At 41.3% G+C, this 25,194-nt stretch overlaps 1 protein-coding gene across 2 annotated transcripts in view; it reads right to left on the bottom strand.

Moving 5' to 3' along the window:
* Positions 1–2,570: 2,570 nt before the first annotated feature.
* LOC121306970 (protein hinderin-like) overlaps positions 2,571–25,194 on the bottom strand; it is a 40,361-nt gene continuing 17,737 nt past the window's right edge. For both annotated transcript variants that reach the window (XM_041239025.1, XM_041239019.1), the window contains exons 6-10: positions 23,814–24,430; positions 21,812–21,919; positions 15,241–15,350; positions 14,923–15,004; positions 2,571–3,517 (exon numbers count right to left, since the gene is read on the bottom strand). In XM_041239025.1, the coding sequence (XP_041094959.1) occupies positions 3,262–3,517; positions 14,923–15,004; positions 15,241–15,350; positions 21,812–21,919; positions 23,814–24,430 (1,173 nt within the window). In that variant the 3' untranslated portion in view covers positions 2,571–3,261. The remainder of the gene's footprint in view (positions 3,518–14,922; positions 15,005–15,240; positions 15,351–21,811; positions 21,920–23,813; positions 24,431–25,194) is intronic.

The following is a 25,194-nucleotide window of genomic DNA, read 5'->3' on the forward strand; positions in this document are numbered from 1 at the left end:
AAACAGTTGCTGATTTCAAGTTAGCTGTAACATTTTATAAGCAACTTGAACACTTTTTAGGAACTGAGAACAATTAAAAAGATCTAATTAAGCAAATTATTGGTTTAATTAAGGGTCTAGTTAAGTAATTGAGAGCTCAGTTGGAATGTAAACCTGAAGACACAGGGGGTCCTCAGGAGCAGGGTTGGGAAGCCCTGCTGTACATCATCTGTTTTTCCAGATTTTATTTGGACCCACAGTCAGGTGAGGATTGTGTACAGTTAGTGTGCTGGTAGGATACATTGGCCTGACCAAAGTGGTGTGCTGAGTCTCAATCACCTCTGCATGTATAAATAGGGTCTCAGCCTCACTTTCACAATGCCTTCTATAGCACTGTACTGAACATCATATAGTACCTGATAACCGTATACATTTCCTCTCACTGCTTTAATTACAGACAAAGTGAACCCAGCACATACAAATATTAAATACAAAAGAAGCTGCAACAAAAAGATGGGATTATTGGCAGCAAGGTTCTCAAATGGTTGTATGTGAGCTATTCCCAAAACTGAATTAGACTACAGAATCTCCCCATTCCCACATCCACAAAACAACAAAGATGCTATACCGCAGTATTTCAACAAGCACCTCCTAGCCACACCATAGTTCTCATGTATCCATTGGGATAGTTAGACAGGAAACTGTGAACGAAGGCTGTGGAGTAGATAACATCTGTCTTTATTAATACCAGCCTTCTGGAGACACTGCGCAGTATTAAACAGAGGAAGTGCCTCCGACATCTTATAAACAGCATCCCTTTTGATAGTAACAGCAAAGCACTCCTAACAGGGCAGCTGTAAGCACTAGGATTGTTTCTATCTTGCTGAGGCAATCTCACTCCTTCAGTACTACCCAAGCAGTGAGCCAGAAAACTGGCAGGGTGTGCTGCAATGATGGATGTTTAAGCTGCCTCTTCCTGACAAGGTTTCCAACACTTCTTTAATTACTAGCCTGGCCTGTAAAACTGGCACTTCTCTGGACGTTTAAAATGATATTTCTCCCACTCCCTTCCAGCACAGCGAGACCACTCAACTGGAAAACGAGCAATCCTTCCTTAGTGCATTGCTCCATAGGGTCTCCTGGCTTTATTTAGTTAGAAAGCGCTCCGCTCAAGGACCAGCACTTAGTATTGCAAGCAAAGGAGCCTCCAGGTGGGATTCTGTTGTTCAAAAAGCAACATGGTAACATTTTTCACACTTCTGAAGATAGGCAGGACGATTTATATACAAAATATTTGTTTCAGGTTTACACTTAGTTGTAGCAGACAGGAACACACACAGTTGATTAACTTGTGAACTTTGTGTTCATGTACTGAGCATGTATGCAAGTCTTTGGGAAGGAGCAGCAGAGGGCCTCTATGAAAAGGGTCAAGACAGGCCAATGCCACACGTGTCCAGTGTATCCAGGATATTAATATTGCTTTGAAAAAGTAAACCACGTACACAGTACACTGATGGCAAAGTTACATCAGGACAAACACAGAATCATACTTTTAATTGATTCATTTTCCAATTCAACTGAAAATTGTGGATTTGTGACAGAACTGTGGCTTAGTTAGAAAACTGGATTCACTAGTTCAACAACTGCTGCTCAGTTTGGTAGAGCGACTTGATCTGGGTAGTGTCTCGGTGATATGATGCATCTTCCACATCTTAATAGTGGACTTCACTGTGCTGAGGGATAATCAGCACAGTAAAGTAAATTTTCTTGTACCCTTCTCCTGATCTGTGCCTCTCTACCACTTTATCCCCGACTTGTTTTGAAAGCTCCTTGGTCTTCATGGTTGCTTTATTGGATCACTATGTGAGCTGCAGCTTGAAAGTCTTTATATAGGAAAATTATCTAAAGTTAAACCACTTTGAGTACACACAGGCAGAAACCATTTCACTAATTTTGTGACCTTTCAAACAAATCATTTACACCTGAGCTGATTTAGGGCTATAGTAGCAAAGGGATTGAATACTTATGCAACTGAGATTAATCTGTTTTCCTCTGTAAATCTTACTCATTTATATTTTATATGCATTTTTATAACTTTATCAATGTGGACTAGTTTGTGTAGATTTTACATGTAAAGTCTAAATTGAAAGCATCATGGAGTATGCTCAGCTGGCAACAAAATGGTGAATCAGTTCCCAATAGCACAAGATTTCAATGATTAGCCTTAGACAAGAACTTGGATTTAGCAAAACCACTGTGATCCTCATATCCAGTTGTATTCACAATTAATACTGGCTATTGCTGGAATAGGAACCCTATTTAAAAATATATATATATACTAATAAGAAAAGCAGTTTCTGCAAGCTATTCAAAATCCAAGTCTTCGATCCTCCTTACTCCAGGACCAGGGTTGCCTACCCCTGCACTCCTTCAGTCCCTCTACTCGTGGGCAGAATTTCAAATCATTTCTGTGTGCCCGTCACCATTAGTGTGGTAGAAAACACATGAATAAATAAAATAATAAAATCCTTAAACACAATAAATATTTAATACCAAACATAGGTTAATAAAGAAAAAATGTAGTTCAAATAATAAAAAGGCACAACACAAATTCAAAATCAACTTGACTTGGTTAAAACCTCAGTGTACATACAGGTTAATTTAAACATTTAGGAGCATTATGGCAAGATAAGGGTATATAACATCTAACAGTATAGTACATAATGTTTTCTGGTGGGATGCATAGTAGATAAAAATGATCCAAACATTTTAATTGAGAGTGCAGCTCAGAATCTGTAGAACAGGTTGCAAGCCCGTTTCAAAACCTCCTTCCCTAGTCTGGTGCAACTGTTTTTACTCCCTTAAATAAACAAATGCCCCCTAAAGCATACCAGCTTAAATTCACAGCAGTGCATAAATTAGATTGCAGTTCAGTACAAGACAGTATATGGCAAGACATCTGTAGTAGTGTGGATAAGTATTTGCTCCTGACCTGAAGCTTCTAGTGTACTTTTCAAAAGAAATATTATAAAGGCAACACTATATATATGGTCTACAAAGAGGATGTGGGGCTTCGGAACAGAGCTATTGCACCTGAGCAGTATGTCAGTACATACAATTGCTGTCAAGCCCAAGACCTACTGAAAACTCTGGCTATCAGTGATAAAAATAAAAAGTCCAAGTTCATTTCAGTGCATCTCCCCCTAGTAATTAAAAGGCATTCAAAGCCAGTCGAGCAGCCCACCCCAGCTGTTTTCCAGTCCAGGGTTCATCCTGCGTCCCTCAGCAGATGAAGAAGATTTCTTCCAGGATCTGGCTCTCCTGCAGCTCCTCCAGGGGATACCCCAGTGAAGAGGAGTGGGTCCGGGGGGATCTCCTGCACAAGGGCGAGGGCCGGGGTTTCAGAGTGGAGCTCTGTCCTCGTAGGGTGGGGGTGAGGGTGATGGGCGGTCTCCTCTGCAGATGAGAAGGGCTATGCAGGCTGCGCGTCGAAATAGGAGTCAGAGCTTCAAGCAGTTCAATAAGGGATGCATCGTATCTTCAGGGAGAAAAAAAAGTCATAGCAGTTATTCATCTGGCTTTAGGGGTCACATGTTTACATACAGAGTTAACCCCACGTCAGACATTTCTGTCTGTTTATTTAGTGGCGATGATACATTTTACTGTGTTTATACATGTCCCTTTACAACATATATGTTTATTCAGACAGATCTGTTGAGGTGGCTATCATGCCTGTAGTGGAATTTAGCTTTAGCACCCTAAATCAACGATCACCTTATTAACCCATAAAGTCTCCATTCATGGTCAGTTGTTCATTACTCTTTTTCATTGGGTTTTAATTTGTACTGCAGTGTGGTGATGAACACTTGACTCTCTATGATGCTACACTCTCTAAGTCTGAGGCTGTAAGTGCTGTCTTATGTGCACTGGAAAACAAGGTTAAAGCAAATGGTTCAGATCCTGGCTGAATCAAAAACCTGAACCATTGTGGGTTCTGGTCACCACTGTAATCTACTCTTGGGATGGGTGGAAACCTACAGTTGTCCACAAAGTCCGAGTCCTGCCAACCCACAACCCTTATTTGGGCTGGCATAGTCCCATTTGAAACCGATTTGATCTCAATCTGCTGCCAATGCAAATGAACAAGATTAACTTCAAATGGTGTTCAAGTCAATGCCAGTGGCCAACTGAAGTTTATTTAATCTTTATTGAATGAATAGATTATATTTTTTACCATTAACAAGCATAGGAAATATGGTTACATTATAAAAGGTTCCTCTACTGTTAATGTCATGATGAAGCACTGCACACTCTGCATGTCTAGCTTCTCAAAACAAACTGTCTCCTGTACAGAGATAGTTACTAACCTGCCAAGTCAGCAGAATGAACCAGCTGCAGTAAGGAGTCTGAAAACTAGAACATCTAGCCGTGCCGCCGTGTCTCATATTCAGAGGACTCCAGTAATGAATGAATGAAGGGTGCAAGTGCAAATCAACTCACCCAGCACTCTCCCCAAAGAGCAACAAGCACTAACAGGGACTCAGATGCACAACCTGGTAGAGCACTAGATAAATAATTCACATGTACACATAAGAATAAGCATGTATCCGATTTAAAAACATGAATTCTAAATCAAATTCTCTGGTGCTGCCAGCAGCATACTCCATTCATATTAAACCGGACTCATTTGCCTTCTTTGTTGCACTCGTCTGATAAACTGAAGCGTGTTGATTGCATGTGGTTTCAGGCAGACCGCTTCATGCTGTCCTGCTGTACTCCTGTGTAAGGAATTTTGTAATAGTGTTTGTATTAGAACTAATTATTTTCTATAATGTGATTTTCTACAGCAATCTAACAGAGAAGCTGGGTGGTATTTGCACTCAGGAATGTAAGGAGAGGGGGGCCTCTGCATGCATGGGGGGGTGGGTGAATCTCAGAGATAACAGATTCAAAAGGATTGTTTGTTAGGTATATGCTGAACATAGAGGAAGGAGGGGTCACAAATTACATCTTTAAAAGGGCTGTGGTGGAATCTACAAAACTAAAGTGAATGTATTGTCCGGTGCCCTACACGACTCTCTTCTTTAAAATTATTCTTTTTTCGGGGGCTCCTGAGTGGTGCATCCAGATCCCATAGCCTGGGGATCACAGGTTCGAGTCCAGACTATGTCACAGCTGACCGTGACCAGGAGTTCCTAGGGGCGGCGCACAATTGGCCGAGCACTGCCCGGGTAGGGAGGGCTTACGTTGGCAGGAGAATCCACAGCTCACCATGCAGCAGCGACCCCTGTGGCCAATAGGGTGCCTGTGGCTCTGCAGTGTAGCTGCCAGATCTGTGTTGTCCTCCGGCACTATAGGTCTGGTGGCCTCGCTGTGGATCCGCAGTGCGATAAATGACGGATTAGCAGGGGGGGGGTTGCGAGCGGTGAGCCGAGGATACAGATAATAACTGAGCATACCAAATTGGGGAGAAAAACAGGGGTAAAAAATTGGAGAAAAAATATTTTTAAAAAATTAATTATTCATTTTCTGAGCTGTACCAATAAATATATATCTGACATCAATAATATTGTTTATCAGTTCTAGATTTCTTACACCTGAGACCAAATTGAGTTTGAAAGGATTGAAATACATACGGGACTCCAGAGTGATCCAAGTCCATTACTTATGGATAAGGAAAGGTATTAGCATTTTTTTGATAAATAAATTAATTTACAATTATCTGTAATTTTCTGTCTACTGAACCTGTATCTCTCCACACACTAGAAACACAAAGGCCTTAATATAATGGTTTCTTATAATACAATCACTTTTTTTAAATTATGAATTATTAAAACGTTAAAGTTTGCTCGCAGAAAAAGAAAGTCAGAACTTTACAGAAAGTGCTCGGTTTCTATGCCTTATTCCCAGGAGATCTGTTACATTTGCACTTTCTGGGTCAACGAATGTTACATTCAATAGGAGCAGCAGCTGGTTTGTTAATGACAGAGAAGTCATTGAAAAAGACGGGACAATCTCACTCTCTGGATGAAATAACCAAGCTACTTCAACACTAACAGAAAATCATGGATTGGAAACAGAGACTTGTTTAACAAAGTGTCGTGGCACATATCATGTTTTAAAATAAAAATAAATATAACTACTACAATGTGATGCCTTCAAGAATGTGCACACACCATGTTTCGTCCTACACATCACAGTTGGTTATTAGGGGCCTGTCCCCCAAAACTGGATTCAAGATCGATCAGTTTCTGTAACGCTGCACGCGATCTAGTAACTCATACTATTTTTAACAGAGATGAAATAACTTTTTTTCTTTATAGAAAACAGTTTAACACTTTCCCCAAAACCATAATAAAAATAAACAAAACTTGATGTGTCGGCTAGAAGGAGGCAGACAGCGAGAGTCCCGGAGACAGAAACCTTGAGTCCCAGCAAGTTAATCTGTCTTATTCATTTGTTCTCCCGGCTGCCTGTCAATACTGGTTAGGGGATTTCATTCTGCGTTTAAGGCCCTGGTGAGCCAGTGCTGAAATGTGAGCATTTGCATTTTTATTTGTTGATTTATTTAACGGACAGCCTCTCAAACAGCAATCCATCACTGGGTGACACGGCAAATATGAATAATGTATTTTACACCGCCGGTTACAATCTATAATAAGCGTCGGAATGTTAATACCTTCGCGATGTAATATTTATCGAAGGCACACCAGGCTTTATTGCTTTTTCAAGGTTCAATAGCGGTGGCCGTGGAACATTAATATCACTTAGGCCCAATTTCAATCCAGCATCTTTCATATGTTGAAAATGTATGCTTTGGTTGATGAGGAGGAGGGGCCAAATGGATGTTTAAGTAGTAGAGGAAGTTCAGGGGGAAGTGGGACAGCATGATGGGATGATGTAAATACGGTGCACCTCTCGTATGCCCGCACCGCACCCGTGCTATTATTTATTCATTTGAATTCATTTTTTAAAAGGACAGGGATGCTCTGTACATGGTGCACATGTGTGGCATGGTGAATAGGTTTCCATGTTGGTTTTGAAGAGGCACAGTAGCAGACAGTCAGGTGGAGAAGCCTTGCAGACTGCAAGTATCTCTCACAGGTTTGTGTTAAACTGCACAGCACCACTACTACCTATCTTATCATATGTGTTTCAGTGTCTTATCTATAAACAGTGTAGCATCCCCACATCCCATGCTGGTTGGTTATTGGAATATTCAAACACTGCTTGAAGTCTATTCGATGTTCATTTCATACACCAGTGTTTATAATGAATGTATCAAAAAAGATGATATGCAAAAGAAACCGATGTATATATGCAGTTTGAAATAAATCACACATTCTACCAGGTTTATTTTTACTGCAGTTTTTTTTCCTGTTGTATGGTACTTAATTATACTTTTGTTTTCCAGATAATTCATAATTAAAGCATATTTAAATATTTGTTTATATTTTTAAAGACTATTGAATTATATGGGAAAAACACATGGTTTGTCCCAGCACTGATTTGTCCACCTAGCACATCTACAGCAAAGCAATGAAACATAATTTACAAGTATAATCGGAACCTATGACCCTACTGCCTGGAGGCAAGCAACAGCTTCCAGCTAGTGCTTCTCACATCCTTCATGTCCATTCACTCCTGTTCTTCTCTAATGACTGAATCTAATTAATAGCTGCATAACTTCACATGCCCTCCACCTTTGTCATGAATCCTTCACACATGTTCGCTAATATAACAGCTAATAGACTGCATGTCAGTAACTGCTCTTGACATGATATTGTAATGTCATGAATATGTACAAGTGCAACACTTCACTAGGTTTTATTCAGCTTGTTAGACTTTGCAACATATTCCTTTCAATATTGTTTGTTTAAAGTAATTTTATCTGCATGATTACACTGCTCACATAAAATATGCATTTATTATTTAATTACTGAATATCCAGTCTAGTAATTATTCAGCAGCATCTAATACTGTTCATAACTGGATCTTTCAATTAAAGTATTTAAGACCTGAAAAGCATCGAAGCTGGGTTGTGACCAGTCCTGGACATGTCTACAGCATTTGTATACAGTGAGACACCTGTGCAATATAGATATCCGTCTGGAAAAAACCTGACTATATAATAAAATATTAGTGTTACTCTGTACCCGCACCACTGTATAAACATAAAGCCAACATCTGTATCAGTCATCCTCAAACCGAGGCTGTGGCCAATTTCATATCAGTTCCTGTGACTGTTGGAAAACATGGATCGAGAATTGATTAGCAGTTTGCTACGCATGTGGACTGGCAGAGCTATACTGGTGTTCTTTTCTGAAAAGAGACTAATATTGCAGATAGCAGACTGTTTGGTTCAAATTGCATGTACTGCTAACCATTGATAGAGATGTTGCGTCTACAAGCTCTTACCCAACATTGACTGCAAGCTAATGAGATAACAATGCTGTGGACTAGAAGGGGACAGGCTCTAAAGACTTCAGAGAGAGACTTCAGAGAGAGACTTCAGAGACTTCGAAAGAGATAATGCCATTAGGATCAAAGGGGGTCGCAAGAAGATAACAAAAGGCATATGTATGGACCTTTTGTCTCCAGGAGTGTGAAGAATGCACTGAGTTCAGAGGTTGTCACACTAGACTACACACACAGACACACACACTCACACAATAAATTAAATTACCTTGACCATTAGTTAAGTGTCAGAGAAAGGGGAGGTGGACCATCTATAAAGAAGGGTATTTAAGTCATGCAAATATTGTAATGATGAGTATTCTGTTTGTCCTGTACCTGGGACCAGACTCCCTGCATATTTCAATAAACCTGGCAACTGATTGAAGAAAAGGACTCTGTGCATTTTCTTGAATCTACTTAATCACCATCATTTTTTTTTAAGTTACTTCAGTGACACCAACTGATAAACTGGAATACTGCAATACCAAGAGGGGAATTACAATCTTCATCCTCCATCACCCTGCTGTGCTCTCTATCTGCAATACCAAGAGGGGAATTACAATCTTCACCCTCCATCACCCTGCTGTGCTCTCTATCTGCAATACCAAGAGGGGAATTACAATCTTCACCCTCCATCACCCTGCTGTGCTGTCTATCTGCAATACCAAGAGGGGAATTACAATCTTCACCCTCCATCACCCTGCTGTGCTCTCTATCTGCAATACCAAGAGGGGAATTACAATCTTCACCCTCCATCACCCTGCTGTGCTCTCTATCTGCAATACCAAGAGGGGAATTACAATCTTCACCCTCCATCACCCTGCTGTGCTCTCTATCTGCAATACCAAGAGGGGAATTACAATCTTCACCCTCCATCACCCTGCTGTGCTCTCTATCTGCAATACCAAGAGGGGAATTACAATCTTCACCCTCCATCACCCTGCTGTGCTCTCTATCTGCAATACCAAGAGGGGAATTACAATCTTCACCCTCCATCACCCTGCTGTGCTCTCTATCTGCAATACCAAGAGGGGAATTACAATCTTCACCCTCCATCACCCTGCTGTGCTCTCTATCTGCAATACCAAGAGGGGAATTACAATCTTCACCCTCCATCACCCTGCTGTGCTCTCTATCTGCAATACCAAGAGGGGAATTACAATCTTCACCCTCCATCACACTGCTGTGCTCTCTATCTGCAATACCAGGAGGGGAATTACAATCTTCACCCTCCATCACCCTGCTGTGCTCTCTATCTGCAATACCAAGAGGGGAATTACAATCTTCACCCTCCATCACACTGCTGTGCTCTCTATCTGCAATACCAAGAGGGGAATTACAATCTTCACCCTCCATCACCCTGCTGTGCTCTCTATCTGCAATACCAAGAGGGGAATTACAATCTTCACCCTCACCCTGCTGTGCTCTCTATCTGCAATACCAAGAGGGGAATTACATCACACTGCTGTGCTCTCTATCTGCAATACCAGGAGGGGAACTACAATCTTCACCCTCCACCACACTGCTGTGCTCTCTATCTGCAATACCAAGAGGGGAATTACAATCTTCACCCTCCATCACCCTGCTGTGCTCTCTATCTGCAATACCAAGAGGGGAATTACAATCTTCACCCTCCATCACCCTGCTGTGCTCTCTATCTGCAATACCAAGAGGGGAATTACAATCTTCACCCTCCACCACCCTGCTGTGCTCTCTATCTGCAATACCAAGAGGGGAACTACAATCTTCACCCTCCACCACCCTGCTGTGCTCTCTATCTGCAATACCAAGAGGGGAACTACAATCTTCACCCTCCACCACCCTGCTGTGCTCTCTATCTGTAATACCAAGAGGGCTGTGCTCTCTATCTGCAATACCAAGAAACTACAATCTTCACCCTCCACCACCCTGCTGTGCTCTCCCCCCCTTTATGTTAGAAGTGGGCGGTATGTGGACGCAACGACACGAGTACGATAAGATGAATTAATAGTGTAATCATAACATGTCTAACTAACAAGTGTTACTTTATGATTGCGAAGTACAAATATCTCCTATTAATATGTGTATGGTATACGTGGGAGGTAGTGGGACGCACGAGAGACACTGCAATACCAAGAGGAGAACTACAATCTTCACCCTCCACCACACTGCTGTGCTCTCTATCTGCAATACCAAGAGGGGAACTACAATCTTCACCCTCCACCACCCTGCTGTGCTCTCTATCTGCAATACCAAGAGGGGAATTACAATCTTCACCCTCCACCACCCTGCTGTGCTCTCTATCTGCAATACCAAGAGGGGAACTACAATCTTCACCCTCCACCACCCTGCTGTGCTCTCTATCTGCAATACCAAGAGGGGAATTACAATCTTCACCCTCCACCACCCTGCTGTGCTCTCTATCTGCAAGACAAGGAGAAGAACTACAATCTTCACCCTCCACCACCCTGCTGTGCTCTCTATCTGCAATACCAAGAGGGGAATTACAATCTTCACCCTCCATCACCCTGCTGTGCTCTCTATCTGCAATACAAGGAGAAGAACTACAATCTTCACCCTCCACCACCCTGCTGTGCTCTCTATCTGCAATACCAAGAGAGGAACTACAATCTTCACCCTCCACCACCCTGCTGTGCTCTCCATCTGTAATACCAAGAGGGGAACTACAATCTTCACCCTCCACCACACTGCTGTGCTCTCTATCTGCAATACCAAGAGGAGAACTACAATCTTCACCCTCCACCACCCTGCTGTGCTCTCTATCTGCAATACCAAGAGGGGAACTACAATCTTCACCCTCCACCACCCTGCTGTGCTCTCTATCTGCAATACCAAGAGGGGAACTACAATCTTCACCCTCCACCACCCTGCTGTGCTCTCTATCTGCAATACAAGGAGAGGAACTACAATCTTCACCCTCCACCACCCTGCTGTGCTCTCTATCTGCAATACCAAGAGGGGAACTACAATCTTCACCCTCCACCACCCTGCTGTGCTCTCCATCTGTAATACCAAGAGGAGAACTACAATCTTCACCCTCCACCACCCTGCTGTGCTCTCTATCTGCAATACCAAGAGGGGAACTACAATCTTCACCCTCCACCACCCTGCTGTGCTCTCTATCTGCAATACCAAGAGGAGAACTACAATCTTCACCCTCCACCACCCTGCTGTGCTCTCCATCTGTAATACCAAGAGGAGAACTACAATCTTCACCCTCCACCACTCTGCTGTGCTTTCTATCTGCAATACCAAGAGGGGAGCTAAAATCTTCACACTCCACCACACTGCTGTGCTCTCTATCTGCAATACAAGGAGAGGAACTAAAATCTTCACCCTTCACCATCCTGCTATGCTCGCTATCTCTGCTTCTGAACCATTCGATAAATCTGTATTTTAATGTCCTTATATTGTACATTTTGGGAAAAAAAGCAGTTAGGTAAATGACGAGAAAGAGAAATGATCCTGCCCTCAACAAATACATAAATGTGCCAATGTCCCAAAAACTTTGATTTCCACGGTCTGTCTCTTACTTGCAACTCTCTATCTCTAGTGGATGTAAGGAACTCCACATTTATTCAAACGTACATCCGCTAGAAGCAGTGTGTTGCAGGAGGGCTGGTACTTCATACCAATTCCAAGCTTCTCTTAAATTAAAATAAACAAATTCATGCATTCTTTCAGAGGAGTTCTGTTGCAGAGGATCAAAACATTCCAAAACTAATATCTGAAGGTACACCAGTAGTAAGCGATCCTTACTAAACCAAACTCTTTGCAATCTTTGAAATCTTCTTGAAGATGTTTACCCATTGTATGTATTGTGTCTCGTATTGGATAAGAGATGCCATCTTGTGCAGTTTGAGATTTTTATGTGTTTGTTGTTTTTTTTTTTTTAATCCATAAAGTGCAAGACATACTGGAATTCTGACAAACCTGTAACTGTGACTGGTTATATTTTTCTATATGTGGTTTATAAAATTGTAACACATCCATGAAAAGTTGTATTAATTGTGGGGAGGATGTTCTGAAGGTACAGCCTTTATTAGGCTGAAGAATTAAGAGGGCAGAACTCACGCATCAGTAGGCCATCACCTAGATTCTGATACCTCTAAGAACTTGTGCTATAGCATGTCCATACCAAGTGCTATAGAATGTCCATACCAAGACCTATCACAAGTCAAGTAGGCATATGTACAGACATAACATCTGAATGTGTCCCAACTTGAAACGCTTGCCTAATTCTTAGCTTCCCCCTTTTGAAAGTTATGCCGAGAGCGTCATACAGTTATGCCGAGAGCGTCATACAGTCGCTGTAATTACACAAATTCTTTCTCCATGACAGATGGGCTGTTTAAACAGAAGCAGATGAAGGTGGTCAATTTGTGGATACAGCAGATTACATATCAGTAGCAAACAAATCATTCTCTGATTCACAGTACTACAAGCAACCTAACTGAGAAATCAAATAAACACACAAATACTACTTAACAGGAATGGAAATAAGACTCATACTGCATAGCAGTTAAGAGTCCTTATCATGAGAATGAGACCAACTAAACTACATTTAACCCCTGTGTGTAAATCATTCCCAATGAGCAGAGGTCAATTGCCTCTTTACACCCAGGAGCTTGAGAGCAGATGTAGGACAAAGGCCATCTGGTCAATAGAGTCGACTGTAGACCTTTGAGAAGAAAGTCCCTGCTAATTATGCCTCCCTAAACTGTGGGAGCGCCAGAGCCAATGTGACACTCACTGTGTAATTCCCAATGTAATACCAGCAACTTCACACAGCCAGGACGCAAACCGGCGTTCATCCTTCTTTTTGACACCCCCTGCACAAAACAGGTGGTCCGCTATTACCAGATGAGCACCTCGCGACACAGTTTTTATAGGTATTGCTAGCTCAGCCTCAAATTGTCTTTTTTTTTAAGTTTTAAACTGACCAGACTTCTGTTGGTATGAAAAAATCACATTCAGTTGGACGTGTGATTATTTGAAACCTGCACCACCTACCAGCTATTTAGTGGTTTATTACTTATAAGCATCCACACCTACTCTGATTTGATGCTGCTTCTTATTGTACAACCTTAAGCGCTCGTGTTGTACATGAATCAGTGGAAGTAGCAATTGCACTTTCTGAGGTGTGACTGGCTTACAGAGTTGAAAAAAAATGTGATAAACAAATAAGCAAACTCGTCTCGACTGCGTTTGCGTCACGAGGTTCGGAGTTCTGACTCATAAGATGCACAACATTGCTGTTAGCCTATCTAAACCCATCATGAAGCCAATAGTGCAAACGAGAACAGCAGGAAACTTTACTGTTTCACCCTCTGTAGACTATTAAACAAAGCGATGAGTTCAGTCTATACCCCGGTACTTGATTTGCAATAGTAGCAAATTAAATCAAAGCTTCCCAAACTTTCTTGGTTTGCAGCTCACTATGACATGAGGCATCCCAACTGCAAACCCCCACCTAGTGAATCTACAGAAATGTGAAAGGTGTACTCCTATTACACCTATCATATACATTGTTGTATAATGGTACATATTGTCAGATTGGGCATTGGAAATTAAGAATTTTTAAATGTAAGATAAAGCCGATATCCAGGTAGGAATTGTTTCAGAATAACGCAGAGCACCTAACGGAAGCGTTCATGTTGATCAATTGAGCCCCGGTCCTGGGATTTGTGCTTGGTCAGGCACCATGGCAGTTTGGGAGGGACTATTTCTGTGCTGCAGTCCCCCTGAAACCATATTTGATTCATCCCTGGGAACCACTGCATTAAAATAACACTGCCTATAATAGATAAATACACAGCCTGGTCTCCGATGCAAGAAATCCATCTAGTGTAGACCAGCACACATTCCCAGTGCAGTACAGCTCTTCAGTGAGGAAGCTCCCAGGGATGAATCAGCAGCCATTCTCACTGCTGTGTGAACACTGGGGGCCCTATATGCCAGCACACTCTCCTCTGGCCACCGGTTTAAAAGACGTCATGTTTGTATGATATGTCGTGGATTGTTTAAACAACAGGTTACACTACTGTAATTCAGGCTTTCAGCAGTCAAAAATGACATGTTAAATCTCAAGATATTTGGCTAAATATACAAATGGCAGCAAAATGCTTCACAAAGTTTTAAATAAGCATAGTTTTATACATTACAGCTGTAACCTGCATTGATTTTAATCAATCATTATGAAAATGAAAAAAAAAAAAGTTTCATCCTGAAACTTGCCTGATAAACCGGGTAACATATTTCTCAGTAGAACATATTACTCCAATTAGTGTGTTACCATTGAGAGTCCAATGATTCAGTATCAATGACATGGGTTAATAACCCATTCCATACCCTCATCACTCTCTGTATAAAGAAGTGTCTCCTAACCTCTGTCATATGTCAGTCTCCACTCAAAGAAGTTCAGACATGCAATTTAAATCTTTTACACAACTGAACCTAGGCAGGCCTAGAGAGTCAGGAGCTTACCCTAGGTCTGGCTGAGGGAAGGTGGCTGTGGGAAGGAAGGCAGGAGAGGTGGAAGCGTCTTTTCTGGAGCTGCACAGATCCTCTGTATGAGACATGGAGGCAAGATACATAAACAAAGCATGGTGACATTACCAGAGACCCTGATCCTATCAAGGTCTAGCTACATGATAGCTACGTGCTAGCCTCTAAATTCCAGGCTATCATGTACTGTATTTATATGCCTATGTCAGCTAGGATGTCTAACTGCTAACTATTTTTTCTTTAAAAAATAAGAGATAAAGCAGTCTTTTCCTTCAATAGCAATCACTGCTGCTGTACCTAGAACAGAGTGGAACCCATCCTCCCAGTCCTCCTGCACAGGGAGCGCTCTGCTCTTCTCCTGGACTGGGGTTGCACTGAGGCACCTCTCTGGCTTGGCTGGGAACAGACTGGGAAGAGGAGAGAGAGAGAGCGAGAGAGAGAAATAAAGAGAGAAAGATCGAGAAAAATAAAGATAAATAAAGAAAAAGAGAGAGATGTATGTTTTGTTTGCCATCACGAATATACATGTAATGAAAGCACCTTATTCCTTGCTTTGCTGCAGTAAGATGTTTAGTTTTTTCTCTCAGTGTGCCAATACATTTAGCAAGGATTCCCCCTGGGAGCAAAGACACTTAATAAAAGAAGAATGACTGTCATTTGCGGAGACTCAAGGAAACAATTATGTGACTGTGCATCACCTTCCCCCTCCCCCTCCCCTCCCACCACCTCCAACACCCTTATTTCCTTTCTCAAACGAAAGATTGGTATTCCTGTCAAATGAAACACACTAAAATACACAGCACTGCAACAGGCCTTCGAGAGCTGAATTATTTAAGGCTTCCACTTGAATATTTCTTAAGGAAAGGCAAACGTAAGAACCTTTAATTTACTCTAATTACCCCAGATTTGCTGCTGTTCATTAAGCAACACTACAGAATGACAGCCTGTCACCACCCGATTTCTGCATCGCTTCCCACTGAAGCATTAAGTTTCATACGTTAACCAGGGAGATACAGGCTGCCATGGTGGCGATTGTGATCAACAAAACAGTGTGATCCCTAAATAGCCTGACAAAGGAAACAAGCCTGCTGCCAGGCTAGTCACCAACTCACACTGCAAGTGCAAGATGGCTCTGTGTGTGGGGACCGCAGCTTGTCAATTGGCATCAGAAGTTGTGACCATAATATTAGAATGGATGTGTTACATCTACCCACTGACTGCCACCATCTTTTTTTTTCCCCTTCAAGGTCTAAATGTTTAATTATGTCTTTTATACCAATGTTTACGTTTGGTTACCATCTAAAGTGACTTTGTAATTTTGAAAGGGATTCACCTGTGTACATCGCTTCATGAAGTTAATTCGCTGTCATTATAAACAAAGCCAGGAATGGTCAGCCAAAGCGGTTAAGTGGCCACACCCTCAGTATTAGTACTTCTTATACCATTTTCACACAGAAATGCAGCTACTGTGCCGTGTCTGAATTGTTTTAACGCGTGTGTAAAATACCCTTTCACACAGCATGAAATTGTGCTATCTATGCCAGTGTAATACCATCCTAACCCATTTACACAGCCAAAGAGATCGCACGAGTACAACTTTCAAACCTGTCAATCAACATGTTGTTCGTATGGCAAAAACAGACTGTTCTCGTGCAATCCGAGACACTGACAAGACCTAACACATGCACGCTGTGATTAATTTGTAAAGAAAGCGGTGCCGGGGTGCAAGCAATAACAATAATACCAACCCTAAGCAGTGCAAATTCAAAATCATAACATGTTTATTTGAAAAAGTATTGTACATACTTGTGTTAGATGTTTACAATCATGTTTTCTACATCATATACAAAGCATTCGTACGTACAGAAAAAAAATCATTAAAGGGAACCGCAGGACAAATAACACCATGTAACACATTTTTTTTTTGGTTCCTGGGTAGTAAGTGTTATTTCCTAATTGCTTATGCCTCAAAAGTATAGAAAATGGCTATTATTCCCCACAAACTTTGCTTTTGTGACCAGGACAGTGATATTTTGAAATATAGCTATTTTCCAGAACATTCCAGACAGATTCAGTGCTGAGTAAACTTGGAGTAACTTCTAGAACTTTCCAGTAATATAAATAGTAGTATAAATACAGGGGCCTTAAGCCCACCAGTTCAGTTTAGTTCCAGCTGCCTAAGTGGATACATATCTGCATTTTTCTGAGATGGCATCAAGAGGCTGCAATGGTGGCATTCCTGATGGGTCTCCAAGGTGGTTTTACCAAGTTTCCCTGCTATCTTTGCCTTTGGGACAGCAGGGACACCAAGGCGCACTACCACAGGCTGGACTGGCCACAGCGGACCGAGTTCTCTGTGGGGAGGAACAACGTCAAGTGGGAGCCACTGGTGGACCCCCGGAAGGTGCTGATGCCACCGCTGCACATCAAACTGGGCCTTATGAAACAATTTGTCAGAGCTCTAGATAAGGAGTCGGCAGCCTTCAAGTACCTTCAAGACTTCTTCCCTAAGCTGTCTGAGGCAAAGGTCAAAGCCGGTGTCTTCGTCGGACCACAGATAATGAAGATCCTGGAGTGCAATGAATTCCCCAAGAAGCTCACTAGTAAGGAGAAAGCGGCTTCGAACAGCTTTGTCGCAGTGGTTCGGGGCTTCCTGGGCAATCACAAGGCCGAAAACTATGTGGAGTTGGTTGAGACTGATGAAGAACTACGGCACAATGGGCTGTAGGATGTCCCTCAAAGTCCACATCCTTGATGCTCATCTTGATAAATTCAAGAACATGGGAGCATACTCTGAGGAGCAAGGCGAGCGCTTCCACCATGATATACTGGACTTTGAACGCCGCTACCAAGGACAGTATAACGAGAACATTCGTGAAAGTGATTTACAGTATAATTGTAACTCTCAAAAAACTACTCACTTCTAAATCTTTTGTAGTTATTTTTGTATTACTTTAGTATAAATACATGTTAATTTGGATTCATATGTTGTTTTTTTCTGACTTTATGTGAACGAAAAGACACACATTTGCCCGTTTTCCCATTGAAAATAGTGATATTTTGAAATCTCACTGTCCTGCTCACAAAAGCAAAGTTTGTGGGGAATAATGGCCATTTTCTATACTTTTGAGGCATAAGCAATTAGGAAATAACACTTACTACCCAGGAACAAAAGTTGTGTTACATAGTGTAAAAATATTGGATTAACCTTATATTGTTATAGCAACCACTTCAAAGTGAATACCACACTTTCAAAAAATGCTCAACTTACAAGGATACTGAGCACCACAAACTGTGTGACACGCCACTGTGGGTGCAGTTGCAGAGTCACTTACAAGAACATCTCACCTGAAAGACTGAGCACAAGGAGGTTAAGTGACTTGCTCAGGGTCACACAATGAGTCAGTGGCTGAGCTGGGATTTGAACCGGGGACCTCCTGGTTACAAGCCTGTTTCTTTAACCACTGGACCACACATAACTTCTGAAGCGTCATAGCTCCTCTGTGTGAAAGCACCTTTAGACTCCTTTCAGATAAACAACACTGCAACCATCTTTACTGACCAGTCACTTCCGATTACTCCTACATTACACCAAATCAGTAGCAGGACACTTGATCGGTCTTAAAAGACCTTTGAAACAGTGGTATTTGATTGCCTGTTTGACATGGTAGTCTTTATTTTGTTCACCCCCATTAGTAATGTATATATAATAAGTATGGACTGGAGAGGAGGCCAACAGTGTGAAAGTGTGTCCCGCAAGGGAAGAACTATAGTTCCCAACTATGACGCCTGAAGCTGCTGGCTGAGGGAACTGTCCTGTGGCGGTTAACTATAGATCTTCCTGAGGGGTCTTTAGTTTTCTTCTATGAGCCGAGGTGTGCAGTCCATATTGATTTTATGAATCAGTCAATAAAAAAACATTTTTTTAGTCCATATCGCATAGTTATTAAAGTTCTTTTGGCATGTAATTGTCCATCTGGCTTTCTCACTGCAACACAGAATTCTCGGAAGAGTCCGTTGAGCTTGTGAACGTCATGTTTATTTGCATCATCCAGATGGATCTGTTTGAATTTTAGGAAGTCAGAAAACACTAAATGTGAAATTTCTATGACTATTCTAGTGTTAGCAGGATCTTTGTCTTGTAGTATATTCTGTAATTAATTTTCTGTTACATGACAAAATCGCTGTCCAGGCAGTCCAGGTGAGGGGCTATCCACCGTTTTGCTGTGTTGTGTGAAGACAGGAAGGACGCTCAGCAGAATGATGTCATTTGAGGAAGTTTGAAAAAAAACTATTGACCGTAAACAGCATCACGGGGGCTATAATAGTTTAATCTCTTTTTGGTCATGTGATGAGGTTTTAACCAATCACATGCCCGAATTTCTATGTGTAAGGAGCAGCGTTCCCACTAAGCTTTTATAGATACTGAGAAACTTGCCGTTTTCACTGAGAAAGGGTAAATTATCAGTGAGAAACCTTCAGACACGCACTAACCCTTTTAATATGTTTTTGTTGCATTATACAATTCTGAAACAATATTCCAACACAAGTACCTCAACAATTTTACAATTTACTTTAAATTTAAACAAGTCATTTATTGTGGCTCTGCCTGATTTTGAAGCATCCTCCGATCCTATGCAGCCCTGTCGGTTGTTATCATAGATATAGACGGCATGCTTAACTGGTGGCCTGCATAAAATTGCTTTATAATACTACAGAAAACACTGGCATCTGCACTGCCTTCAATTGTAACCATCTTTATAGCTACTAATTGTTCCATTCTTGGGAATACCAAATTCCGTTTTTCAAAAATGGCCAATTCCATTTGTTCCCACTTTATATCAACATATTAATAATTAAATATGTCATTTGAACAGAAATATGTTGGTAGTTAAAATAAGTAAATTTAATAAATATTACCACAATTCTTTTTTCAATCAGACTCTTGTTGCTGTAATAGATAGTAAAGCACCTGATGACACTTCAAACCTGTAATAATGCTTTTAGACATCACTTGGCTCATTGCTGGCATTAAAATAAGCAGGAAAACCTAAGAATTATATTACAACAGTTCAGAAATCCAAATGTCCAGCACAGTTGTGAGAATCATATTTACAGTCTTCCACTAACAAAGTAGTTCAGTCTATAAATAAAGGTGTTAGCTTATTGTTGGCATTTACAATAACAATAAAAAATATGAAACATTAACAGTCCAGCAATGTCATGTGAGTGTAATCCTAGATACGGTACTCCACAAATTAAGTTTATTGTTTTACTGGCATTATAATTAACCAGGATAAAATCTGAAACACTGATAAAGGCGTGTTGACTGACTCGTTGCTCTAAAACAGGTTCACTGCTATGTATTACCCAGTTGTAATTTAAACAGCACCCCTTTCAATGTAAATGCATAATTAATCCTCTCCATTGTTTCTTTCCTAATTCTGCAGTGTTATTTGTAAGATTTAAAGAGGCGTGTCTCCAGACAGAATGTCTTTATGAAACCAGCAGTAGTGACTACATCCTATCCACAGTAAAGTGCTCAATTTCCTTTAAGGATTGTATAGCTAGAAAAATAGTTTTGAGCTAATTTCTGCATCGTCAAAAAATATAATTCAATTAAGAAATGGCCATGGTTTGAAATTGCTAATTATAGCTTCGTTAAAGGCAGGTAGCGTGGAATGAAATAAACTAAACAATAATGAAATATGCAATTAATTTAGCTTACTTTGGGAAAAATCCGCCTTGAGCGCAGGACCTTGGGTCTTAGTTTTTCAGCACAGAATGCAGTGCTTTGCCATTGTTGTAGTCTTATTTGCTTTCTTCTTCTCTACGTGTTTACGACTGGCATTATGATATATAATGGTACTGACTTGTACATGATCACACGAATTACAGCAAAACCAAGAATACTATTGCACCATCCTCATACAGATAATCAGATTTCTTTTAACTCTAAAATAAATTTATTTCTTTTATTTCTTTTAACTGAAACATTGCTTTTTTCTCACTGGTGCAGCTGCCATGCTGAGCTTCAGCAGAGACATGGGGTGAAGTCACATGATGAATAAACTCACAAAAAAAATGGCCATGATATGTCTTCAATTACTACACACTTAAATGTTTATTTTCAACTAATGTGCTGATTACATTTTTACCAGTTTCAAAACGCTTGAGATGATTTCTGAAATGGTCGTTTTTTAAAAGGGAAATAAAACAAAAAAACGTCAAAGTGTGAATATTGTGATTTGTATTTGTTTACCAGAGTATTTATACTTCTAAATAATGCAGGAAGGATGTGCTTCAGTGATTTTAATATTCAATTATACGACGAGTTAAAAACTGAAAAGTTCATGAGCAGCACTCTCTATAGAGGAAGAACCGCCAGACGCCAGCGTCACCCGCCCTGTACCAGTAGATTCACTGGTCCCCGAGCGAGCTCTGCACTAATGGGACATGCATTTTTACAGCGGGAAATCAGAGAATCAGCTGCAAGACAGACACAAATATGCTTATGTTAATGCTTTGTAAGAATGGTCTCAAAATAATAGGTTTACCTCGAGAGGCTGGAGTCTCGATTGAGGTTGATATTTATGATAATAACTTGCGAAAGCTAGTAAACTGAGTGCGAAGGTTTTTGCCAGTTACTGTGAAAAATGCACACATTTAGCTGGTAAGGAGATATAACTGCAGTGTACAAAAATATTGTTTTTTGGATGTACACAAAAAGGTTTAAATGAAAATAAAAAATATATACATTTTAGGACGTTTCGAACAAAAGCCCTTTAGCTGTGTAGAAAAAAAAGTTTTTGTCCAAAACGTCCAGAAATAAATGTTGGGTGGGCAGCACTGTGGAGCCAGCCCATACCTGGGTCCAGGAGTGGTGCTGCCGTTCATGTAAACCCTCTGCCCAGGCTCCCTCAGGGGAACATCATGGATCGATTCTTCCAGCTCTGCCACAGCTGCATCCTGAAACCTTATTTCACAAAGAACACAAAAACACTTATTTTTAAACACACTAAACACGCAGAACGACAAACTCACAGACTCTGAGCCAGACTCCTCCTACATCTGCTCCAGAACAGTTTCAGCATGAATTCAACTGCTCCTGCGGATTTTGTACCAGAGCGGTAAACAATCCTATAACCAGGGACAGGTAGTAACAGGAGCCAATATCTGTACATGGACTGTATTTATTAATTTGTAATCATCTTTATTATTTAGGATCCTCATTAAAAATAATAATAATGATAATAATCATGTCTGTGCGGCTGTTATATCATTTTATACAGTAACTGCCTTCATTTTGTACCAGTATTCACTCAATCATACATTCCAAGCTTTTTACAGAAATATTTTTAACCGCTCAGGTACCACTTGATTATTACACGATTACGAGGATCCTCTGTATGTGCCTATACTTGTTTACAGATATAAAGTACTAACACAATACACTCAACATTTGCAAGGATAGACTGTACATGTTTCCCCCCTTTACTCCTCTATTGGGTCTTAGTAAGTCACCCTGCATGGAATTATTGTAAAAGATCAGAGACGCTCATCTAGTTTTACAGACTCAATCAGCACTGACCTTTGACTACTTTATCTAAATCTCACATTGGGTCATGCAAGATCTGTGAAATCAGACACAAGTGATTTAACCTATGCCAAGTCTAGTTTCTGACTGTGGTCCCTGGACTCTGCATATACTTTGATAATACCTGCTCAAACTCCTGCAGACTCTTATATTTAATATATTAGTATTTCATGAGATGCTGTTAAGGTAGTGTAGCCACTCTTCACAAGTTGGGCATAACAATGACTTTTGTAATGGATTTACATTTTCTGTCTTTGATGTTCACATTGTGGTACAGCTGTACATTTACAAAATTGTCTAATGACCCAAATGGGATACTTCCCTGGTAAATAAAGTTTAACAGCAGGAGTTGAGGAAGTTATTTTTTCCTGTTGAATGTATTAGGACATTCCACTAAAAATATAGAAGGGTTGGTTGATTCAAATCAAGTTGATTTAAATCGATTGTTTTTGGGTTTTTTTTATCATTGATTTAAATAATTTTTCATTTACTACCTATTTTATATATAGTTTCTCAAGGAAAATACACGAAAGGTATGTTTTTAAAACCTTTTATTAACACAAACATCTTAAACCCTTACTGTCTATAAACAAAAACTCTTAGGGCTGTATTCTGATCACAGTGCAAATGCCAGTATGTAAGAAAAAAATGTAAAATACTGCACTGAAATGTATTCTGAAGACATGTGTTGCCCCGTTAGACACCAAGATTCTGATGACAGTGCAATGGGGTCCCAAATAGACAATTGAGCTCTGTGTTAAGACCCGCTGAAACCAGGTTTATTTAGTGGTGCAATCAGGAACTTTAACAATTGAACACACTATAAAAAGCAAAGTAGTCCTAAGTAACAACGGCATGTGTTTGGATTGACACAGAAAGAGGAAATCAAAGAAAGAAAAGAAAAGTGACTGGGATGAGAGAGGGGGATTTTTCTCTGGCGTACTCCATCGCTAAATTCTTGTAGTTCACATATTGTAGTTCACATTTAGAGGATGCCACAATGACAGATAATTTGCTTTATTTATGTATTCATTTAAGATTGAGTAATTTACTTTGGTATGTAACTAATCACAAACCACCATTTCCAACATCCTTAAATTTACAGTAGCTACAACTACTTTACTACAAAAAAAAAAATCAATAATAAAAAAATAAATAAAACAAATAAATCAATTTAAATCAAACTAATGTCTGTTTAGTATGAGAAGTTGTGTTCAAGCGGCAGCCATTTGCAAGTATGAGAAGCTTTGTTCAAGCTATTTGGAGAGCTTACCTGCTGTAGTCCAGACGGGATTGGCTGAGCTGCCTCTGCTGCCGAAGGAGCTTCTCCTCCTGCTGTGCCAGTAGAGACTGCAGCCGCTCCCTCTCCACCTCCAGCTCCAGCTTCTGCAGCATCAGCTTGTGCCTCCTCTCATCTGAAAGCCCCCTGCTGCCCTGGGGTTCTGCCACGTCAGCTGGGGATGGCGGCTCCGGTCCAGTCAGGGAAACCTCAGGAACCTGCCTGCCCGAACCCTGTGCCTCCCTGTGGCAAGAGTGCCGGCCCACACGTGGTTCAGTCATCCCTGCGTGTCTCAATTCTCCGTTCATGAGCTGAGCCTCTCTAAGCTGATCAGGACGTCCCGGACGAGGCTCGCTCCCCCCCAGCTGTGGCCTCAATGGGAGCCCCCAATACTCTGGAGAGCCGTCCTCAGAACCGCTCCCTGAAGGAGCACCCTGTTGGAGGGGGCTGTGTGCCTGCCTCGCTAAAGCAACCCGCTTCTTGTCTCTGTGAGAAAGCAGCACCTGAAAGTTCAGCCCACCTGATCCCCTTCTGGGAGAAGGCAAGCCAAGGTAAGAGCCATCCATGGCTGCCTGAGGCAGTGGAGCTGGGCTTTTCTTACCATAGGGCTGCTGAAAGACATATAGGGAAAAAATAGACATTAGAAGCTAAAATCAGGATAAAGTATGGTCAAACATTGATTGAAGTAGGTGGTGGTGGTGGTGGTGTTCTGTTGGAGAGGCAACCTTTTAGATAAAGCACCACTCCGAATATAGTGGTTGGATTCCTCAGCCCCCAACACCCCATGAAATCCCCGCATTCTGGCGTCGCCACCAGCGGTCGTACCGCTATAGCCAAGCGACAGTCATTTACTGGTGCTACCAGTGTCCGCCCTTCCTGCACCAGGTGCCGCGGTATGGCTATCTGACCTGGACATGTGTGAGAGGACGCATTGGTTATTCTGGAGCGCGGGATGATGCGCGCACCAGAACCGCAGATCCTATATACGAGCACCCAATCAACATGTTATGACGACTGTTGTAGGAGACGCCACTAGAAATGACTGTAAGGATCACACAGATAATGGCACCACTAGGTCGTCTGCGGCTCAGCTGGTCCGAAAAGGTTTATGGGGTTCCAGTGAAGAAACCCCCAGTCCAACATAGAGTGCGTGTTACTCGCGGTATTTTATGAGCCCGTGGCAGTGAAAAGGAGCGCGAAGCTCAGGTGTTAATACTGCGCTAGTGAGGGAGACTTCCTGGGGTGGAGAAGTCACTAGGCAACACTATATGTAGCAGTGCTGAACGAAAGATAAAAGTTTTTGAACCCCTGAGGAAGTTGTGAATAGACTATTAAGCCCTCACATTCCGGTTGTCTTTGCTAAAGAAAACTATGT

Source organism: Polyodon spathula, chromosome 2, assembly GCF_017654505.1.
Source record: "Polyodon spathula isolate WHYD16114869_AA chromosome 2, ASM1765450v1, whole genome shotgun sequence".
In the NCBI taxonomy this organism is placed as follows: domain Eukaryota; kingdom Metazoa; phylum Chordata; class Actinopteri; order Acipenseriformes; family Polyodontidae; genus Polyodon; species Polyodon spathula.